The following is a 19,996-nucleotide window of genomic DNA, read 5'->3' as shown; positions in this document are numbered from 1 at the left end:
CCCCCTAACCCTAACCTTCCATTCGCTGTATAAATAAACACTGAAAAGTTCTTATCTATATGGCACATCAGCTTTGCGGGTCTCCCGAGAAGTTGTTTCACAGTTATTTCTATTTACACTTTTTTCTAAGGGCAACCCGAGTGCTTGCTTTCTTTCTTTCTCTTCTGGTTGGGGCCTTGTCTGATTTTTCTTCCAAACAGTAAAAGCAATAAATAGAACACTTCTCCTCAATGCAAGTGTAATTGAAACTCAAATTGAACCCAACTTATGATTGTCTGGAAAATCGGCAGCAACAACAGCAGGATTAACTGGGGATGTTTGCACATTAACAAATCTCCCTCCTGGTTATCAATCATACAACACACAACCTCATTACACAATTTTGGTCCTTCACTAGATACTTATATTAACATTATTTCTTCACAATAATGATATCTAATGCCAAAAAATACTGTTAAGGAAGAAATAAAATAAGAAAAGAATTAGAAAAAAATTACAAGTTATATACAGATTAAGGTAAATTCCATCAGGAAAAAAAATCCAACAAATTATTATTTTAAATTGGCCCCTAGGGAGTAATTTTAAAACCCATTTGCCTGGGGAAGTACTGTAATGTCAAAGGACAGACAGATTTCTCAAAGAAAGGAATGTTCTAGCTTAACTCTTTGATTCGGGTTTCTTTTGGACACCATTCAGTTCTTGAGTCGCATCATGCCAAGAACTTGTGCAAACCTCGGAGGTGGGAATTCGCTACTGTGGTGTGAGGCTGGAAGAGGGACAGGGTGCAGGGCCCAAGGCGCAGTGGAGAGAGGAGGTGGAGCTCCTTGTATATCCCTCCAGGTCAAGAACTTTGGGATCCTGGGGCCGGCCCTGCCCAGAGATCTCTGTTCCCCAGGGAGTACCCCTGCCTGGCTGCGCCCACCTCGGAGTTGAAGCCGCTTGGGCTCAGGAGGAAGCAGGGCAGAGTGAGGAACGCAGGCTTTGCCTGCCCTCGCCAGCCACACTCTGAGTTCAAGATGGAGGAGACAGGAAGATGGCGGGCAGAGGGATGGTAGGTCGGGAAGGGGGGCACACAGACTCAGATTCAAGTGCCTTAGGGGCCTTGGGCCTGTGGCTGGGGACTGTCCCTGGCAAAATGGTGCGCGTCCCAGCCCTTGGACGTGTCATTCTGAGTCAGGCACCCTTCCCTACCCTGATGTGGGCCGTCCACCCTCACCTGGGGACCACCATATTGGAGGACCGCACGACCTGTCTGGGCAACGCCCCAACATCCCATGCACGATTTGGGGTTCCGCCTCCAGAGGGCCGGGATGGTTTCCGCTTTTGTTGCGTACAAATAGGGCATCAGAGAGAAAGCCCCATTGTTATCATACAGTATAAATAGCACAAACAAACCCTGTGGTATTTCTGAGGCTGGTTAGTATCCGCAAGGGAGCTGAGATTTCCAAGCAATGAAAAACTATTAAAAAAAATTGCAAGTAATTCAAGATTTTTTTCTTTTTTAAAAAATACTTTTTTTTCTTTAAACCCACGTACTTGAAGAGAATCTGTAGGCAAGAAGATTACTAAAACAGTTATTTTTTTGTCATTTTCATTATAAAAAGATCTTTAAAACACGCTATGTCTTTAAGGGCACCTCTACATCTATTTGTTTTCCTTCACAACTGCTGGTCAGGGGAGATGAATGGGTTGGAGGGGCTTCAATTTTAGTCCAAAATCCGACTGGAGCAATCCTTTTGCTTCACTGGCAGACCCAGATTTGGTTGCTATGTGCTATACTGTACCTGGAATCAGCTGTGTTTCCCAACTATTCTTAGAGATGGTTATATTTTAGGACCGCTTCAGGGGCTCCGGGCGCCCAGAGTTTCCGTCGGACTGATGAGAGGTGAGCGAGTGTGAAGAGGGGGGAGAATCAGGAGTTGCCGGTGGGACCCTGAGGGAGGTCTGTTTCTCCAGCCAAGGTATCCTGGGTCTCCTGGAGGGTCCCCTCCCACCCCCAGAGTCCATCTTCAGCGGGGTGAGAATGGTCGGGAGAGCTTGGGTGGGTGGGTGGGTGGGTGTGGGGATCTGTCTCTGGCCTAGGGCCGCCTCCTGGACCTCTCAGAGGTGGTTGATGGGGTTGAAGGCCCCAGACTCTGAAGCCGCTCCTGCCATGTTCAACCAAGCGTCCAGGGAGTTCTGGGAGGAAGCGTGAAGAGGAGCAGCCTCAGAGAGGGATATCATCATTGCATAAGCCTGGGCAACGGAGAGAACATGACAACGGACAGACAGGAAGGGAGATGGGTGAATAGCTGGGAGATGGAGGGTCCCGTCCTCCCACGCCACCCGACCCCCAACAGGCCCAACCCCAACCCAGGGCCCCAGGATTCTTCAATGGGGAGACCAATGCGGGGGTTCCATCTCCCATTTGTTCTTGGTGGGCGGGGGAGACCAGATCATATTCTCTCACTGTGAGGAAGACGCTTCTTCCTGAAAGCAGCAGGGTCAAGTGGAAAGATTACAGGGAGCATTGGAGTCAGAAGACCTGGGTTCTAGTGCCACCTCAGCCTCTGGCCTGCTGTGTGCCTTGACCTCTCTAGGCCTTGGTTTTCCTTCTCTGTAAAATGGGGACAAGGGACCTGCTCCCTCTCCCTAAGATGGTGACCACTGGGTGGAACAAGGACCGTAGCTGTCCTGATCATCTAGTTCCTGTCCTAGGGCTTGGCACGGAGTAAGTTTTTAACTAACCCTATCGGATCAAATGACACCCATGCCAGGGGCACAGAGGAAGGAAGAGAAAGGGATCCCTATGTGGATTCCCCCATAGACACCCTGTTGCTGGTTCTGTGGCTACCAGACTGCCATTATGTGGGCACTAAGTGGGTCTGGTCTTTGAGAGGCAGGAGTGGACTTTATCTGCCCAATGGGGCCAAAGTCACCCCCAGCATGAGAACAGGGGGTCGAGGGCCTGTCCTGAGCACCCCCCACACAACCCTAGTGAGATAGGCTGACACTTTATCCCTTGTAGATGGCCCTCCTACTGTTGGTGGTAGATTGATGCTTGGCCCTCCCAGGATCCTGGAGAATTGGGTGGAGGAGGGATGCTCCTTTTTTGTTTTCACAAAAAGTTTTTCTATTTAAAAGAAGATAAAATAACTGCACTGGGGGTGGAGGCTGGGGCTGAAAAGAGTGCTGCGGTCATTTCTGAAAGCTCTAAACGAGATGGAACATTTTGCTGCTAAAAGACTAATAATCATAATAATAATTGTGGTATTTGTTAAGCACTTATTTTGTGCCAAGCACCGTACTAAGTGCTGGGGAAGGTACAAAATAATCATGTCCCACATGGGGCTCACATTCTAAGTAGGAGGTAGAACAGGTCTTGAATCTCCATTTTACAGATGAGGGAACTGAGGCCCAGAGAAGTGAAGTGATTTGTCCAAGGTCACACAGCAGACAAGTGGCAGAGCCAGGGTTAGAACCTTGGTTATCTGACTCTCAGGCCTGTGCTCTTTCTGCTACGCTATGCTGTTGAAGCTCCCAGTAAGATCTCTTTCCTCAGCTCCACAGAAAGCTCCCACTTCTCCTGAGCCTTTTCCCTCACTGGTCCGGACGGTGGCCTGGACTGGATCCTTGTTTCGGAGTCCGATACTCCAGCCAGGGAGTACACGGTCTGGGCCAGAGTCAGCGTGACCTGGAATTGGCTTGACCTGACCTTAGTAAAAAACCAGGTCCAGAGAGATCTAAGCCAGGCCTCCTAGTCTCCCTCTGCCCACCATTAATCTCAGCCTCATATCAAAGGGGGCTCACTGAGGGGCAGGCAGGGCATCCTGATGCTTCAGGCAAAGTGGGGCTCAGTGGCTTGAGCATCTGCATTGGCTGACAGATTAGGATGACTTAACCCTGCCAGAGGGTGAAGTTCTTGGGTGAGGGTCTTAGTCCAGTAGCCCCCCTAGACTCTTATCCCTCCCCACTGCCCCCAGTCTTCCCCCGACTGCTCAAAATCAGTTTTCCTTGTTGGCCCCATTTCTATCCACACCCACCCCAGGAGTGGGAAGAGAGGCCAAGGAGAAGGCAACTTGTTTGCCATTAGTATGCTTAGCGGTGTTAGTAAAAGGACAAAAGACAGAGACATGCAGACGGCGTGTGCTGAGACCAAAATGGTGCAACTCCCCCTCTTGCCCAAGCTGGCCAGAGAAGGCCTCCCCCCACATCCCTCTTCTCACTTCCAGAGGCTGACCCTCTCTTACTCTGCCTTACCCAGGGTGGGACAGTCAGAGACCCTGGTTCTGTCCTATAGGAGCCTGCCCACCAACGCTCCTTTGGGGATACCTTAGTTGGGTTTCCCCCACCAACACCTCTGGACACTGGAAGAAATTCTACCCAGGCTAAAATGGCTCATTGTTCGGCAAGACGCAGCAGCGGCAAGAAGCCACTTGACTAGTGTGGACTAGGAATGGGGAGGAAAAAGGCCCTAGATCTTTTTGTGGGCGGAAACCAGGAGGTCAAAACCACCAGGAATTGGCGATGGAAAAGAAAAGGAAAAAAGACCGCATATTCCTTCCTTCGCATATTCCTCAGGGAAGCCAATGCTGCTAGGGTTGGGGTTTGTACTTGCAGGACAGAACTTCTGACCACGAGTGTATGCGTGTGTGTGCGTACATGTGTGTGCTGGTGTACGTTTGCATGCCATAGGTTTGAAGACATTGGAAAATGGCACACAACCTGGCCCCTTCATCCAGTGCAATGCCAACATGGCATGGGGGGCAGGAGGGAGGGCAGGAGCCTGGCCAAGGCCCCCAGAGGCTGTTATGCCCACAGATACCAGGCACCCAGGCCAGGCCAGCATGGATTCAGGTGCTGGCAGATAACACCTACCTGGTTTTTAGCCTGCCTGTAAAGAGTCTGTTTAATTGCCTCAGAGTCTAAGGTGGAATTAAACACATCTTTAACTTCAAATGCTTCCTCGGCTGCTTTGCGGAGATCCAGCCCCTTCCCAAAATTCGGCATCTGCTCCAAATCTAATAGGCCGGCTTCGTCCTCCTCCTCCATACACCTGTACCAATGACCAGGGGGAGGGGTTGACCGATGGTTAGCGGAATCCCACCGGGCACGGTCTAGCGGACATAGGAATTGCGAGCTCGGTGCCTGCATGCATGGCCAGCGCGGCCCTTGTCAGCCCACATGCATGAAGAGATGGGAGGCGCAGATGGGGAAGCCACCAATGACACACGAGGGGAGACAGACTGCAGCCCAAGCAGGACAGATGGTTTTGGTCGTGTGTACGGCAGGCAGGGGAGCGATGGGCTGAGCTGAGGAGGATGCCCGATGGAGGGCCAGGGTGAGATCCCAGTGCTAGGGATGGCAGTGGTGGGGGTGGGGTGCTGCTCAACGACAGACACTAGAGATGAATTTGAGGCTCTCCTTGGCGAGAAAACAGACAGCAGAAGCATTCAGGTTGTGGTTATAAAGAGATGGTATGAGATGAGAGGCTCCATCACTCCCCAACCCTTTGAATACTGACATTTCCAGCTCCAGCCAAGGCCTGCATCTGACCCTCTGATGACCATTCCTGTGGGCATCTCTCAGAAGCCCATGCTGGGCATGTGGTCCTGTCTGCCCTAGATGGCTAGGCTCCGGTGCAGGATTTTTGCACTTCACGGAAGCTCACGGGCTAGAAAGGTCACTGAGAGGTCACAGAGGCCAGCCTCCTGCTTCCGCAGCTGTCTTCAACCCATTTCAATAGTTGAAGTTCTCTGTCTGCACCACCCCCTGCCTCATCCTCCCTCAGATCTAAGGATCCTATCTCCCCAGTGGGCAGAAAAGCTCTCATGGGTCTACCCTGACGCTCTCATATGATAGGCTGGCAGAGACTTTATTGTGGGTCCAGTCCAAACAAAGGCATCTGGGCCTGCACCCGGCCTCCTGCCATGACCTTGGTCTGGTGGGCGAACCCCAAATCTCAGCCAGCTAAGTGCTCTCAATCCCGAGTGCTCCAGCTATGTTGCTGGGGTCCAGATGCTACTCGTTGTGCTGGGTAACTGGGTGCCACTGATGGTCCCAAACACCTATCCCCAGTGGTTCCCCAAGCGCCCTCTCTGACATCATCAGTGGCCTTCTCCAACTTAATGAGCCCCTCCCATGCCAGTTCAGGAAGGGACCTGGTATTCCTAACCTGTCCTTTTCCCTCCTACCCACCCCCAATTCCTGATTCTGGTCTTTTTGGGATTCCCCGAGCTGAAATGAAGATCTGAATCAAGGCGGGAGAATGGTGGGTTCATGATTTGACAAAGAAAGTGATGCTGCCCAGGATCTGGGCAACCCTGAGGACATCCTGCCCCAGGCCATCACTGGGCATCACCCACCTTCGGGTGTGGTCAAAGCTCATGGTCAGCGACGTGGGCTCCTCATCTTCCTCATCCTCGTATGTCCCCTGGGGCTCCGTGGTGGGGGACACCGTTTCATCCTGAGACTTCCCCGTCAGACTGTCATCATCCTCCTCCTCCAGCTCCTCTTCTTCCTCATCCACGTCCTCTGACTTCTCATTCAGTAACCCGTGACACTGCGAGCTGCTATCGATGTCCTGAATTTCTGGCCTGGAAGGACAGAAGGACACTTAGGCCTTCCTGCTATGGTCTGGAGCCTGGAGTCAACTCGGGGAGGGGACTTTGGAGGGATGGGGAGACTAGGGTGGGGAGTAAGGTGGGGGTGAGGAGCAAGGGCAGGAGAGAGAAAGAAGGGAAAAGGCAAAGAGTACGACAGGAGGAAGCCCACCCCTTTCTCCAGCTCCTCCGGTCTCCACTGGACCTGACAGCAGGTATGAGCAGGGACCGGGCATAAAAGATTCTCCTGCCCCAACCCCAAGATGTAACAATGAGGAGCCTTGCCTCACCCTCGCCCTCTTCTCCCAGGAAGCCCGAGGGATGCTCTGGGGATGAGAGACTAGTAGGCTCCAGTGCCATGGTGTTGTGCTCCCTATGGGACCCCATAAGTGCTTCTGGTCTCAGACCACTCTCTTCCAGGCTTAGTGGGGAGGGGAGATGAAATGGTCAGTATGAAAGTGTTTTAGGAAAGCTCAACTGCTGGCCAAAGTCTGGGTGGTGTTAGTCCTGCCGAGCTCCCTTAACATTATTTATATTAACATCTGTTTCTCCCTCCAGACTGTAAGCTCATTATGGGCGGGGAGCATGTTGGCTAATTCCGTTGCATTGTGCCCTCCCGAGTGCTTAGTACAGTGCTCTGCACGCAGTAAGTGCTCAATAAATGTGGTTGAATGAATACATGAATGAACAAAGGGACAGAAGCTTTTAACCAATGGTGGCCTTCCAGGTGGTAAATACCCTCATCTTGAGCCCTGAGGTGGGACGTGAGTGCATAAAATTTACATGGAAAACCAGCAAATTCAGCATCTTTTCTCAGAAAATGAGCATGTCTCCAGGGTGGGAGTGCTTTGACGATGACAGCACAGCAGGAATTTCTAAAATCTGTAATAGATCTGTAATTATATCCCCTACCTATAATTTAACAGCTGCCTCCCCAACTAGATTGTAGGATCCTTGAGGGCAGGAATTTCATCTACCAACTCATATTGTATTTTCCCAAACACCTAGTACAGTGCTCTATATGCAGTAAGCATTCAATAAATACCAGCGAATGATTTATGGTATTTGATAAATGCCTACTATGTGCCAGGTAGGTATGAAGTAATCACGTTGGTCCCAGTCCATGTCCCACATGGGGCTCACAGTCTAAATCTTCATTTTACAGATAAGGTAACTGAGGCCCAGAGAAGTGAAGTAACTTGCCCAAGGTCACACAGCAGACAAGTGGCAGAACCGGGATTAGAACCAAAGTCTTCTGACTCCCAGCCCTGTGCTCTATCCATTAGGCCATGCTGCTTATTTGCTCAGTGCAGGGAGCCCCAGAGGCTGCTCAGAGCCCAGAGCCTTCCCACTACTCCAAACACATCCTCGATGGGTTGGTTTTAGAAGACTCTGATTGTTTATTCCCTGAGGCCTCAGGTCCAGTCAGATTTCTTTTTGGGATCAATGCTGCCAGCCTGGGCTGGCTTCCTCCTGCACTTGTCTCCTGTACCAGTTTTGTTTCCTCCTCCACTCCAGACCTGAAAGAACCCTCATTTGATCCAGGAAATACCCTGTAGGGTTGTTTTCATTGGTTGTGATTCCAACACTACTTTCTAAAAAATATGCCAAAAGAGGCAGAGGTGGAGGTGTCTCTCTGACATGGGTAGGTGCATGGCTTGGAGGAAAGAGAATTGGACTGACACTCAGGAGTCCCTGATCTTCCACTGGCATGCTGTATGACCCTTGGCAGCTCGTCTAACCTCTCTGGGCCTCAGTTTCCTCATCTGAGAAGCAGCGTAGTCTAGTGGAAAGAACAAAGGCCCGGCAGCCAGAAGACCTGGATTCTAATCCTGGCTCTGCCCCTCAGCTGGTGTTTGACCTTGGACAAGCCACTTAACTTCTCTGTGCCTTAAGTTTCCTCAATTGTAAAATGGGGATTCAATACCTTTTCTTCCTCCCTCTTAGATTTTTATCCCCAAGTGGGTCAGGGGTGACTGACCTGATTATCATCTATCTACTCCAGAGCTTTTTTTTTTTGTATTTATTGAGCACTTACTGTGTGCAGAGCACTGTACTAAGCGCTTGGGAAGTACAAGTTGGCAACATATAGAGACAGTCCCTACCCAACAGTGGGCTCACAGTCTAAAAGGGGGAGAAAGAGAACAAAACCAAACATACTAACAAAATAAAATAAATAGAATAGATATGTACAAGTAAAATAAATAAATAGAGTAATAAATATGTACAAACATATATACATATATACAGGTGCTGTGGGGAAGGGAAGGAGGTAAGATGGGGGGATGGAGAGGGGGATGAGAGGTAGAGGAAGGAAGGGGCTCAGGCTGGGAAGGCCTCCTGGAGGAGGTGAACTCTCAGTAGGGCCTTGAAGGGAGGGAGAGAGTTAGCTTGGCGGATGGGCAGAGGGAGGGCATTCCAGGCCAGGGGGATGACGTGGGCTGGGGGTCGATGGTGGGACAGGCGAGAACGAGGTACGGTGAGGAGATTAGCGGCAGAGGAGCGGAGGGTGCGGGGTGGGCTGGAGAAGGAGAGACGGGAGGTGAGGTAGGAGGGGGTGAGGTGATGGAGAGCCTTGAAGCCCAGGGTGAGGAGTTTCTGCCTGATGCGCAGATTGATTGGTAGCCACTGGAGATTTTTGAGTGCTTAGTACAGAGCTTGGCACATATTAAGACCTGAGCAAATAGCATTGTTATTATTTATTATTATTATTATCATTATCATTATTATTTCTTCTACACTGCAAGTTCATTGTGGGCAGGTAGTCTGGTGCCTGGGTAACACACTCCCCCCTTAGCACTCATACCTTTTATACTCTACTGCTTCCCCCTATCTATAATTTAGCCTTCATCTCTCCAGCTAGACTGTAAGCTCACTATGAGTAGGGAATGTGACTACCAGTGCTGTTTATTGTGCTCTCCAAGGTGCTTAGTACAATGCTGTGTATACAGTAAACATTAATAAATATGATTTATTGACTGATTATAATGGTCTGTAAAATGGGGATAAGATTCCTGGTCTCTCTAACTCTTAGACTGTAAAACCCACACTTAGTAGGGACTGTGTCTGTACAATCAGCCAGCTAATCACAGGACTTAGCACAAGACCTGGCACATAAGCAAGGGCTTAATTAATATTATAATCTCAAGGACCTGGGGTAGGAATGCAGGAATGCTTCTGCCTCAATGGGATGATCAGAAAAGAAGGCAGAGTCAAATGGGAAAGAAACAAAGACACACAGACACCATAGTAGACATAATGGAGGGGTAACATCCGAGCTTGGATTCTGAAGCGGGAAAAATGGCTCTGGGAACAAGTCCTGTACCTTCGCCCTGGTTCTCTCCCTTGCCCCCCGCCACAGAACAGGGAATTGAGCTCCTATTCTTGACAGATAAGACTCTCCTCTGCAAGTTAGACACCATCTTCACTTTTTAGAGTTGGTGACTGTTCAGCGTATCTTTAATCTAATGGATCTGGACCAATAGTTCATCATTACTGTTGCACCAAGGGTGAAATCTCTGGGAGACAGTGGGCAGAATTTTTCTGGTATTTGTTGAGGCTTATTATGTCAAACAGCATTCTAAGTGCTGGGGTAGGTAAAAGTTAATTATGTCGGACACAGTCCCTGTCCCACATGGGGCTCATAGTCTAAGCAAGTCTAAGTTTCCAACCAGTTGGCACCTTCTGGCCCAACCCCAAGGGATTATAAGAAAGGCTGGTGAGAGGTGGGCTTTGAAAGCTTGCAGGAGGAAAGCCTTGTAGAGGGGACTGTCCTTTTCTGAGCTCTGGAGCCGGGGGAGGGAGAGGCGGGAAGAGCCAGGCTATTTCAGTCAGGTCTGTCATTGCTCTACCTTTCCGTTATACCCTACCCCGGCTCCTCTGAACCATTTCTCTTTCCTCCTGGTTTCTCCTACCCTAGACCCCTGCCCTCTTTAAACTTCCTCCCCCACCTCTCCCCACCATCACAACTCTTCAAATAATTTCCCCCAGCTCCTGTACACCCCTTCTTCCTCCACCCCTGACACTGCTCAAGCCCCGGAGCTGTGCCACAGAAGAGTAAAGGAGGCTAGGGTTGTAATGTCAAAACTGATGGGTGGTAAAGCTGAAACAGAGTGTCAGTTGGGAAAAGTTCTGACATGAAATATCTTATGCTGAGAACTGCCTGTAGGCCATACTGTCTGACTGTCATTCCCATTAGACGATAAGCTCCTGGAGGGCGGGGACTGTGTCCTGCTCACCCTACCTTACATCTGTTCCCTTCACCCACTACTCCCCAACTTGTTCTCTTCAAGCTACTCCCCAACTTGTTCTCTTCAAGTCATGCAAGGCCATCTTCTATTTCTCTCTCTTTTGACTCGCCCATCTTCCTCTTCTCACTCACACTGTTCCTCGCTCCAAATCCCACAGGCCTCCAAACCTCCCCATATTTAAAGTCCACCTCTTCCAACTTGCCCTTCCCAGTGAAGCCCCAGCCTGACGTGTCATATAAACTCAGCAGACAGCTCTAGTATTTAAGGACCTACTTATTCGCCTCCTAAGTGAGCAAAGCAGGCACAGCCTGAGGCTGCCTCTACAATGTCTCGGGAAAAATGGATCGCTGCTGCTGTAGAGGTCACCATGACTGCAGTTGTGACTGTGGGCTCTGAGCCATGAGGAGCCTGAAATTCTGCTCCTCTAGCCACAGTGTCCTACTGATCTTTGTTATTAATTTTTATGTTGTCTGAGAGTTTTGTTTCAGCTCTTCTTATGTGTCTGCCACTAGGCCTCTCTCCCTGATATTTTTAGATTGTGAGACCCTTCAGGTCCAGGGACCATAACTAGTTCCCACTTGTATATTCTCTCCTAGAATTTAGTACAGTGCTTTGCACACAGTAAGCGCTTAAAAAATACCAGTGATGATGATGCTACTACTACTATTACTGTTCAGACTTATGTATCCAAGTTGATTTGCTCAATAGTTCAATTTATTTGGATTGCTCTGATTGTAAATCATTTTATGCCTGCCTTCATTAGAATGTAAGCTCCTTGTGGACAGGGGATGCATCACTGCTTGTTTTGTGCTTACCAAGCTATTAGTACAATACATTGCACCCAGTGGGTACTACTACCTGTACTCTACTGTTCTCTCCCAGGGTCATTTTTCCATGCCATTTCTATTTCCTTACAACTGTGATCTATAAAAAAAGTGTGATTAGCACATTTTTCTTTACCTTTTATCTGTTAGAGTTGCTGCTTGATTCATCTCGCTATTTGCAATAAAGTTTCTGATTTCAGAGAAATACGAGTCCTCTTTCTCATCTAAAAGTGCATGGTTGTCAGATTCCGAGTTCGGGGAGGATACGCTGATGCCAAGATGATTTGGGATGACTCCGGAGTGCTGGCTCACTGCAGGTAAAGTGGGAGGAGAAAGCATAATGCCTGTTATTGACAATGTAGGAGAAACCAGGAAGGAGTTAAGATAGCAATGCTGGGTGAGGCAGCTGGCTGGGGAGGCTGACTGTTTGCTGGGCTTTTGTTCTCTCTAAATATTTGAACCCCCCACCTCCTGACCCCCCCCCCCCCCCACCCCCAGATTATATAGTTTTCATTCAGGGGGTGAGCATAAGCATTCTTCCTGTGGAGCTGTTCGGAGACATTCCTGGTTGAAGTCATTGAAAGAGCATGGCTTAACAGAAAGAGCACAGGCCTGAGAATCAGGGGGCTGGGGTTGCTAATCCTGGGTTTTCCATTTCCCTGTTGTGTGTGACCTTGGGTAAGTCACTTATCTTCTCCATGCCTCAGTTTCCTCATCTGTAAAATGGGGATTCAATACCTGTTTGTCATTTTTCCTTCTTTGAGAGACTTATGTAGGACAGGGACTGTGTCTGACCTGATTAACCTGAATTCATTCATTCATTCATTCATTGTCATATTTATTGAGCACTTACTGTGTGCAAAGCACTATACTAAGCGCATGGAAAGTACAATTTGGCAACAGATAGAGACAATCCCTACACAACAACAGGCTCACAGTCTAGAAGGGGGAGACAGACAACAAAACAAGTCGATACACATCAATAGCATCAAAATAAATAGAATTTTGTGCTTGGTACATAGGGATTACTTGACAAATGCCACAATTATTATTCCTGAAACATCGATGCAATATTCCTTCTCTAGTTTCTACTTCCAAGTCCCTTTCTACCTGTCTTTTTTATGGTATTTGTTAAGTGTTTATTATGTACCAGGCACTGTACTAAGCGCTGGGGTGAGATTTAAGTTAATCAGGTTGGACACAGTCCCTGTCCCACATAAGGCTCTCAGTCTTAATCTTTATTTTACAGATGAGGTAAAAGGCACAGAGAAATTAAGTGACTTGCCAAGGTCACAGGGCAAACATATCTATATCTATCTATATATTAAATATATAGATATCTATATCTATATATTTAAATATATATATTAAATGGTATTTGTTAAGCACTTACCATGTGCCAAGAACCATTCTAAATGCTTGGGTAGATACAAGATCATCAGGTTGTCCCACCTGGGACTCACAGTCTTAATCTCCATTTTACAGATGAGGTAACTGAGGCACAGAGAAGTTAAGTGGCTTGCCCAAGGTCACACAGCAGACAAGTGGCAGAGCCGGGATTAGAACCCACATCCTCTGACTCCCAAACCCGGGCTCTTTCCACTAAGCCACGTTGCTTCTCTTCTTTTGCGGTGGAGCCAGAATTAGAACCCAGTTCCTCCTGACTCCCAGGGCAAGGCTTTATCCATTGGGCCATGTTGCTTCTCTTGTTCTGTCTCTCTCCATTACTAATTTTCCCACCTCTCATTTTCCCACTCCAATCATCCTCGGCCTCCTCTTCCCCTCCACCCACCATGCCCTCCGTGCAGAGGGCCACCCACCTGGGACATTCTCATGCTCATGCTTCTTCAGGTGTCGGTCCAGGTTGGTCTGCTGCCCGAAACATCGATTACACAGGTGGCATTTGAATGGCTTCTCCTTGTTGTGGATGTTCCGGACGTGCCGCTGGAGGTTGGAGGAGATGCTGAACGACCGGTCACAGTATTTACACCTGGAAGATGGACATGCCCAGCCATAAGAGGGAGGGATGGAGGCAGGGTTGGCTACTGGGTGGGAGAGTTTGGACACAAGGAGGGGCGGGCAATAGCTTGCACCGGGGTGGGGGTGTGTGATCATTAATCATCAATCAATCAATAGTATTTATTGAGTCCTCTTTTTTTTCATGGTATTTGTTAAGTGCTTACTATGTGCCAGGCACTGCACTAAGCACTGAAATAGAAATAAATTAATCGGGTTGTACACAATCCCTGTCCCACATGATGCTTACAGCCTTAATTCACATTTTACAGATGAGGGAACTGAGGCACAGAGAAGTGAGGTGATTTGCCCAAGGTCACACAGCAGACAAATAATAATAATAATAATGATGGCATTTATTAAGCGCTTACTATGTGCAAAGCAATGTTCTAAGCGCTGATAATGATAGCATTTATTAAGCGCTTACCATGTGCAAAGCACTGTTCTTAGCGCTGGGGAGGATACAAAGTGATAAGGTTGTCCCATTTGGGGCTCACAATCTTAATCCCCATTTTACAGATGATGTAATTGAGGCCCAGAGAAGTGAAGTGACTTGCCCAAAGTCACACAGCTGACAGTTGGCGGAGGACTAGACCCTAGGTCCTTCTGACTCCCAGGGCCATCTTCTATCCACTAGCCCATGCTGCATGCAGAGGATTGTGCTAAACATCTGAGAAAGTTCACTACAATAGAGTTGGTAGACTCTTTTCTTGCCCACAGGGAGCTTATTTGTTTGTTTTATGGTATTTGTTAAGCACCTACTAAGTTCCAGGCAATGTACTGAGAGCTGGAGTGGATACAAGCAAATTGGGTTGACACAGTCCCTGTCCCACATGGGGCTCACAGCCTCAATCTCCATTTTACAGATGAAGTAACTGAGGCACAGGGATCTGAAGTGACTTGCCAAGGTCACACAGTAAAGTGGCAGAGCTGGGAATAGAACCCAAGTCCTTTTGAATCCCAGGCGCATGCTCTGTCCACTATTCCAAGTTACAGTCTAGAGGATGATAGTGGCAGAGCTGCCCAGATTATGACCTTTGGGATCCCACACAGATTGGAGCAGCGTGGCTCAGTGGAAAGAGCACGGGCTTTGGAGTCAGAGGTCATGGGTTCAAAGCCCAGCTCCGCAAATTGTCAGTTGTGTGACTTTGGGCAAATCACTTAACTTCTCTGTGCCTCAGTTACCTCATCTGTAAAATGGCCATTACAACTGGGAGCCCCCCGTGGGACAACCTGATCACCTTGTAACCTCCCCAGTGCTTAGAACAGCAAACATAGTAAGCGCTTAATAAATGCCATCATTATTATTATTATTATCAGAGGGCAACTGGACTGAGCTACAAAAGTGGTTCTTTTTCATTGTGGGGGGCAGGGGGTTCAGAGAATCACAATGTCTGTGAGCACCAGACTTTATTTTTTTTAATGGTATTTGTTAAGCGCTTACTATGTGCAAAGCACTGTTCTAAGCTCTGGGGAGGTTACAAGGTGATCAGGTTGTCCCACGGGGTGCTCACAGTCTTAATCCCCATTATACAGATGAGGTAATTGAGGCCCAGAGAAATTAAGTGACTTGCTCAAAGTCACACAGCTGACAGTCGGAGGAGCAGGGCTTTGAACCCCTGACCTCTGACTCCAAAGCCCGTGCTCTTTCCACTGGGCCACGTTGCTCACAGACATGTGAGCAAAACCCATCCAGGGAGGCAGCAAAGCCTAGCTGAAAGAGTACGGGACTGGAAATCAGGAGACCTGGCTTTGGAGTCCCAGGTCAGCACTGGCCTATTCTGTGCCTGTGTTTTCTTTTCTGCAAACTGCGGATAAAGTATCATTTCTGTCTACCTCCTGCAGAAGGACGGGGGTCCCCTTCCTTCCCCAGCTGCAGCACCGGGGGTTCGCCCTAATGTCCTGGCTGGCCAGGCTCCTGTGGTCGTGAGCTGGTCCAGAGGCGCCCCCAGAGCCCCCAAATTCCTCCTCTGCACCCCTGGAGAAGGGCAGAGCCTGCCACCAGAGGGCAGCGTCCAACTGGGACAGGGCCCTGTGCATCATTCATTCATTCAATCGTATTTATTGAGCGCTTACTATGTGCCCAGCACTGTACTAAACGCTTGGGAAGTACAAGTCGGCAACAGATAGAGACGGTCCCTACCCAACAACGGGCTCACAGTCTAGAAGGGGGAGACAGACAACAAAACAAAACATGGAGACAGGTGTCAAAATCATCGGAACTAATAGAATTATAGCTATATGCATATCATTAACAAAACAAATAGAATAGCATCAAGGCCACTCAGCCCCATCCCCTGCTGTCATTCATTTAACCATATTTGTTGAGCGCTATGTGCAGAGCACTGTACTGAGCACTTGGAAAGTACCATACAGCTGTCCACCCCAAGACCCCAGCCCCGGCCCCCCGACAGCCTCATTCATTTACCAGGCTGGAGAGTGCTGGCATGGCCATTACCGGATAATAATAATAATAGCAATAATAATGATGGTACTTGTTAAGCGCTTACTATGTGCTACGCACTGTTCTAAGTGTTGGGGTAGATACAAGGTAATCAGGTTGTCCCACATAGGGCCCACACTCTTAATCCCCATCTTAAAAGGATTAAATCCCCAATTAGAGGCCCAGGGAAATGAAGTGAACTTGCCCAAGGTCATACAGCAATCATGTAGTGGAGCCGGGATTAGAACCCCATGACCTTCTGCCTCCAAGGCCCACGCTCTATCCATTAAGAACACGCCACTTCACTGGATCCCAGGGCACCCGCAGCTCCCTGAGGGCAGGGAAGCAGCGGGGTTTGGTTCTCAAGACTATCTATAATCGATTTGTTATCTGTTATTTATTATGTTATTTATTTATTTTTTATGTATATTAATATCTAGACTGCAGGCTCATTGTGGAAAGGGAATGTGTCTGTTGTTGTATTGTACTCTTCCAAGCGCTTAGTACAGTGCTTTGCACACAGTAAATGCTCAATAAATACTATTAAATGAATTAACAAAGGAAAGACCTTGCCCCTAAGGTTAGGGGGCTGGGAGGGTTTTTATTGGGTTTTTCTCCTGACAGTCAGCCAGCCAGTGTTGAAGACTTGTTGGTTCTTAGGCTACTGCTTCTTACTGCTGAGAGGGAGAGGGGTGGATGGATAGACTTTAGTCCAGGAGAGAGAGGGAGACGGAGTCAGAAGGAAGAGAAAGTGTGCGGGGGTGGAGTGGGAGACAGGAGGAGAGTCCCAGAGACAGGGAGGCTGACAGACAAAGATGAACAGAAGGAAAAGGAGATGCAGAAAGAGACAAATAAAGAGTGAAAAACAATGATAGAGTGAAGGGTCTAAAGAGGGAGAGTGGAAGCAATGGATAAAGCAAGAGATTGATAGAGTTGGGGAAAGTGGGCAGGAGGCAAGGATGTAGAGGAAAAAAATGAACAGAGAAAAATAGCTAGAGAGCGAAAGATATCAAGGGAAAAATGAGAGGCTGGCAGACGTAGAAAGGAGAGAAGGTCGAGGCAGGGAGAGACGGACAGGATTTTAGAGGAAGAGAGAACACTTCTGCTAGATTTTGATAAAACAAGTTATTGGCATTTATAATGGGAGGAGAGAAAGACACCTAGACACAGGTAGTTCGATAGATATGGGTGTAAATTATTCCCAAACCAACAATAAAATCTGTTTTCTTGTGTAAATTCAGCTATTAGAATGATTCCATTTGCAAAAGTGTTTGACTCTCTCCTTGTGATTGGTGATTGGGTCCCTTTGTTATGGTACCTAGTACAGTGCACCTATAGATGAGAGTTCAGTAGGCATTCAATAAATACCATTACTACCACTACTATGACAGAAGGCGATCCAAACACGGTTGAAGCCAGCAGGGGAGGGGAGGAAAGCTACCTTCAAAGTCTTATTAATGTCCATCTCCTCTTTTCCTTTCATTTCCTTGAATCCCTCTCCCTTCCATTTCATCTATGCATTTGAATCTGTACCATTCAAACACCGCACCCTCAGCCCCATAGAACTTATGTACATATCTGTAATTGATTTACTCATATTGTCTGTCTCACCCTATAAGCTCCCTATGGGCAGGGAACATATCTACCAACTCTGTTGTATTGTTAGTGAGTCGGTTGTATTTATTGAGCACTTACTGTATGCAGAGCACTGTACTAAACACTTGGGAGAGCACCATATAACGATAAACAGACACATTGCCTGCCCACAGTGAGCTTACAGCCCTCTCCCAACTGTTCAGAACAGTGCTCTGCATACAGTATGCACTCAATAAATATTATGTTTGCTGTGTGACCATGGGCAAGTCACTTAACATCTCTGGGCCTCAGTTACCTAATCTGGAAAATGGGGAGCCAGGCTGTGAGCCCCACGTGGAACAAGGATTGTGTCCAACCCAATTTGCTTGTGTCCACCTCAGCACTGAGTACAGTGCCTGGCACATAGTAAGCACTTAAATACCATAGTCATTATTATTATTATTATAGACTAACTGATTGATTGGGAGAGTTCTTGGCCACCCAGCAGGTTCCTGGCTTTAGAACTGCATTTTCCAAGTGGCATATTCCCAATACCTACTAGGATGTCCTAACACCTGGCCTGTTGGTTCAAGAATTCCAAGACCTGTGGAAGCCTGAGTTTGGGGCCTTCATAGACTGCCATGAGGGAGTCACGTTTAGAGGGGCTCAGGCTTAGAGGGACCCTCCATGAGATTCAACCACGATGCCTTATGGGCAGCAAATGTGTTTATCGTTATATTGTACTCTCCCAAATGCTGAGTACAGTGCTCTGTACACATTAAGTGCTCAATAAATATTACTGACTGATTGACTAACCTTTTCCACAAGGCATCGGGCTCCAGCTTCAGCACATCAACTGTCAGGCTGGGGCAGGGGACTCCTCCCACCTGCCGGCCTTTAGCTGCCGGATGGTGGGGCTAGGGCTGGGAGATACCACAATAACCCTCTCCCTCACCATATCATGGGTCTGCCCCTGAGCCAGCCTGTCTTCCCAACTCACTGTTTTCTGAAAGAGTCTAAGCATTCAGAACGGGCCTGGGGAAAGAGGGGACAAGGGGATGTCAAACGCCAATTATGTGCCACATGCACACACCTTCCAGATGGGTTACAGCTGTGCCTCCGATGGGTTTGCTCCAAGCCCATTATTTTTGGATGCCACAGTAATGGCTTTATGAAACACTCCCCTCTGCTCTCCTCTGCCCCCGGCTCCCTCCATGTCTGTGGATCCCATAACTCCTTTGGAGGGGACACTCCATCTGGAAGTCTCAGTGTTATGGAGCCTCTCCTGCCATGCTGGGTTGCCTGGGCAAACCATTCTTTCTGCAGCCATCCTGTCCCTTCCCAGGCTAGAGGTGGTCCACCTGCCCCCAACCCAACCCAGACAGGGGAGGATCTGTTCTTGGATCTGTACCTCAGAAGCACTTGATTCTTACCTTACACCACCCCAGCCCCCAGCTTATACTCTATTTCCCCTCTCTGTAATTTATTTTACTGTCTGTCTTCACCTCTTGTGGGCAAAGAACATGTCTACCAACTCTATTGTATTTTATTTTAGGGAAGCAGCATGGTTCAGTGGAAAGAGCATGGGCTTTGGAATCGGAGGTCATGGGTTCAAATCCTACTCTGCCGCTTGTCAGCTTTGTGACTGGGCAAATCATTTAACTTCTCATAGTAAGCGCTTAGTAAATGCAATTATTATTATTATTATTATTATTATTATTATTATTATTATTATTATTATTATTACTCTCCTAAGCACTTAGTACAGTGCTCTGCTGCAGTAAGTGCTCAATAAATACTTTGATTGATTGAATCAATCAAATCCCCTTTGCAAACTCCTTTTCTGTTTCCAGGCAGTTCAAGATTTCCCCCAGCTCTAATTTGTAGCTATTTAGTTGCCTACAGTTCTTTCCTCTGCTCCCATTATTTGTAAATCATTTCTGCCTATATGTCTCCTCCTTTAGGTTGTGAGCTCCTTGAAGGCAGGGGATGTGTTTTCTTGCTTCCGCTGTTCTCTCCCCAGGGCTTAGGGCAGTGCCCTGCACTCGGTAGGTGCTCAGGAAATACCACTGATGATCAATCTTCCCATCTCTTCTCTCCTTGGGGAGTCTGATACCAAGTCCAATTCACGTTGTGCCCAGAGGCATACCCGTGACCACAGGACAGTCCTACCAGCCCTTTGTTCACTTTCAGCTGGCTTCTCTTCCACATCACTGGTCCCAGCACCACCTCCTGCCCCACCATATGTTTTCAATGGCCCACAGGCAGGTCAGGCACTGCCAAGCAGGTAACAGGGGCCAGATGCCT

General features: G+C 48.2%; 1 protein-coding gene across 2 annotated transcripts in view; it reads right to left on the bottom strand.

Annotated features, from left to right (window-relative positions):
- Positions 1–2,065: 2,065 nt before the first annotated feature.
- PRDM16 (PR/SET domain 16) overlaps positions 2,066–19,996 on the bottom strand; it is a 64,981-nt gene continuing 47,050 nt past the window's right edge. The window contains exons 10-14 of one of the 2 annotated variants that reach the window (XM_038746439.1): positions 13,476–13,645; positions 11,792–11,966; positions 6,345–6,575; positions 4,858–5,035; positions 2,066–2,235 (exon numbers count right to left, since the gene is read on the bottom strand). In XM_038746439.1, coding sequence (XP_038602367.1) covers positions 2,101–2,235; positions 4,858–5,035; positions 6,345–6,575; positions 11,792–11,966; positions 13,476–13,645 — 889 coding nt within the window. In that variant the 3' untranslated portion in view covers positions 2,066–2,100. The remainder of the gene's footprint in view (positions 2,236–4,857; positions 5,036–6,344; positions 6,576–11,791; positions 11,967–13,475; positions 13,646–19,996) is intronic. The other variant, XM_038746440.1, reaches the window with a different exon arrangement.

Source organism: Tachyglossus aculeatus, chromosome 5, assembly GCF_015852505.1.
Source record: "Tachyglossus aculeatus isolate mTacAcu1 chromosome 5, mTacAcu1.pri, whole genome shotgun sequence".
NCBI classification, from domain to species: Eukaryota; Metazoa; Chordata; class Mammalia; order Monotremata; family Tachyglossidae; genus Tachyglossus; species Tachyglossus aculeatus.
Note: the sequence above shows the minus strand (reverse complement) of the source record. Positions and strands in the feature narration are given on the sequence as shown.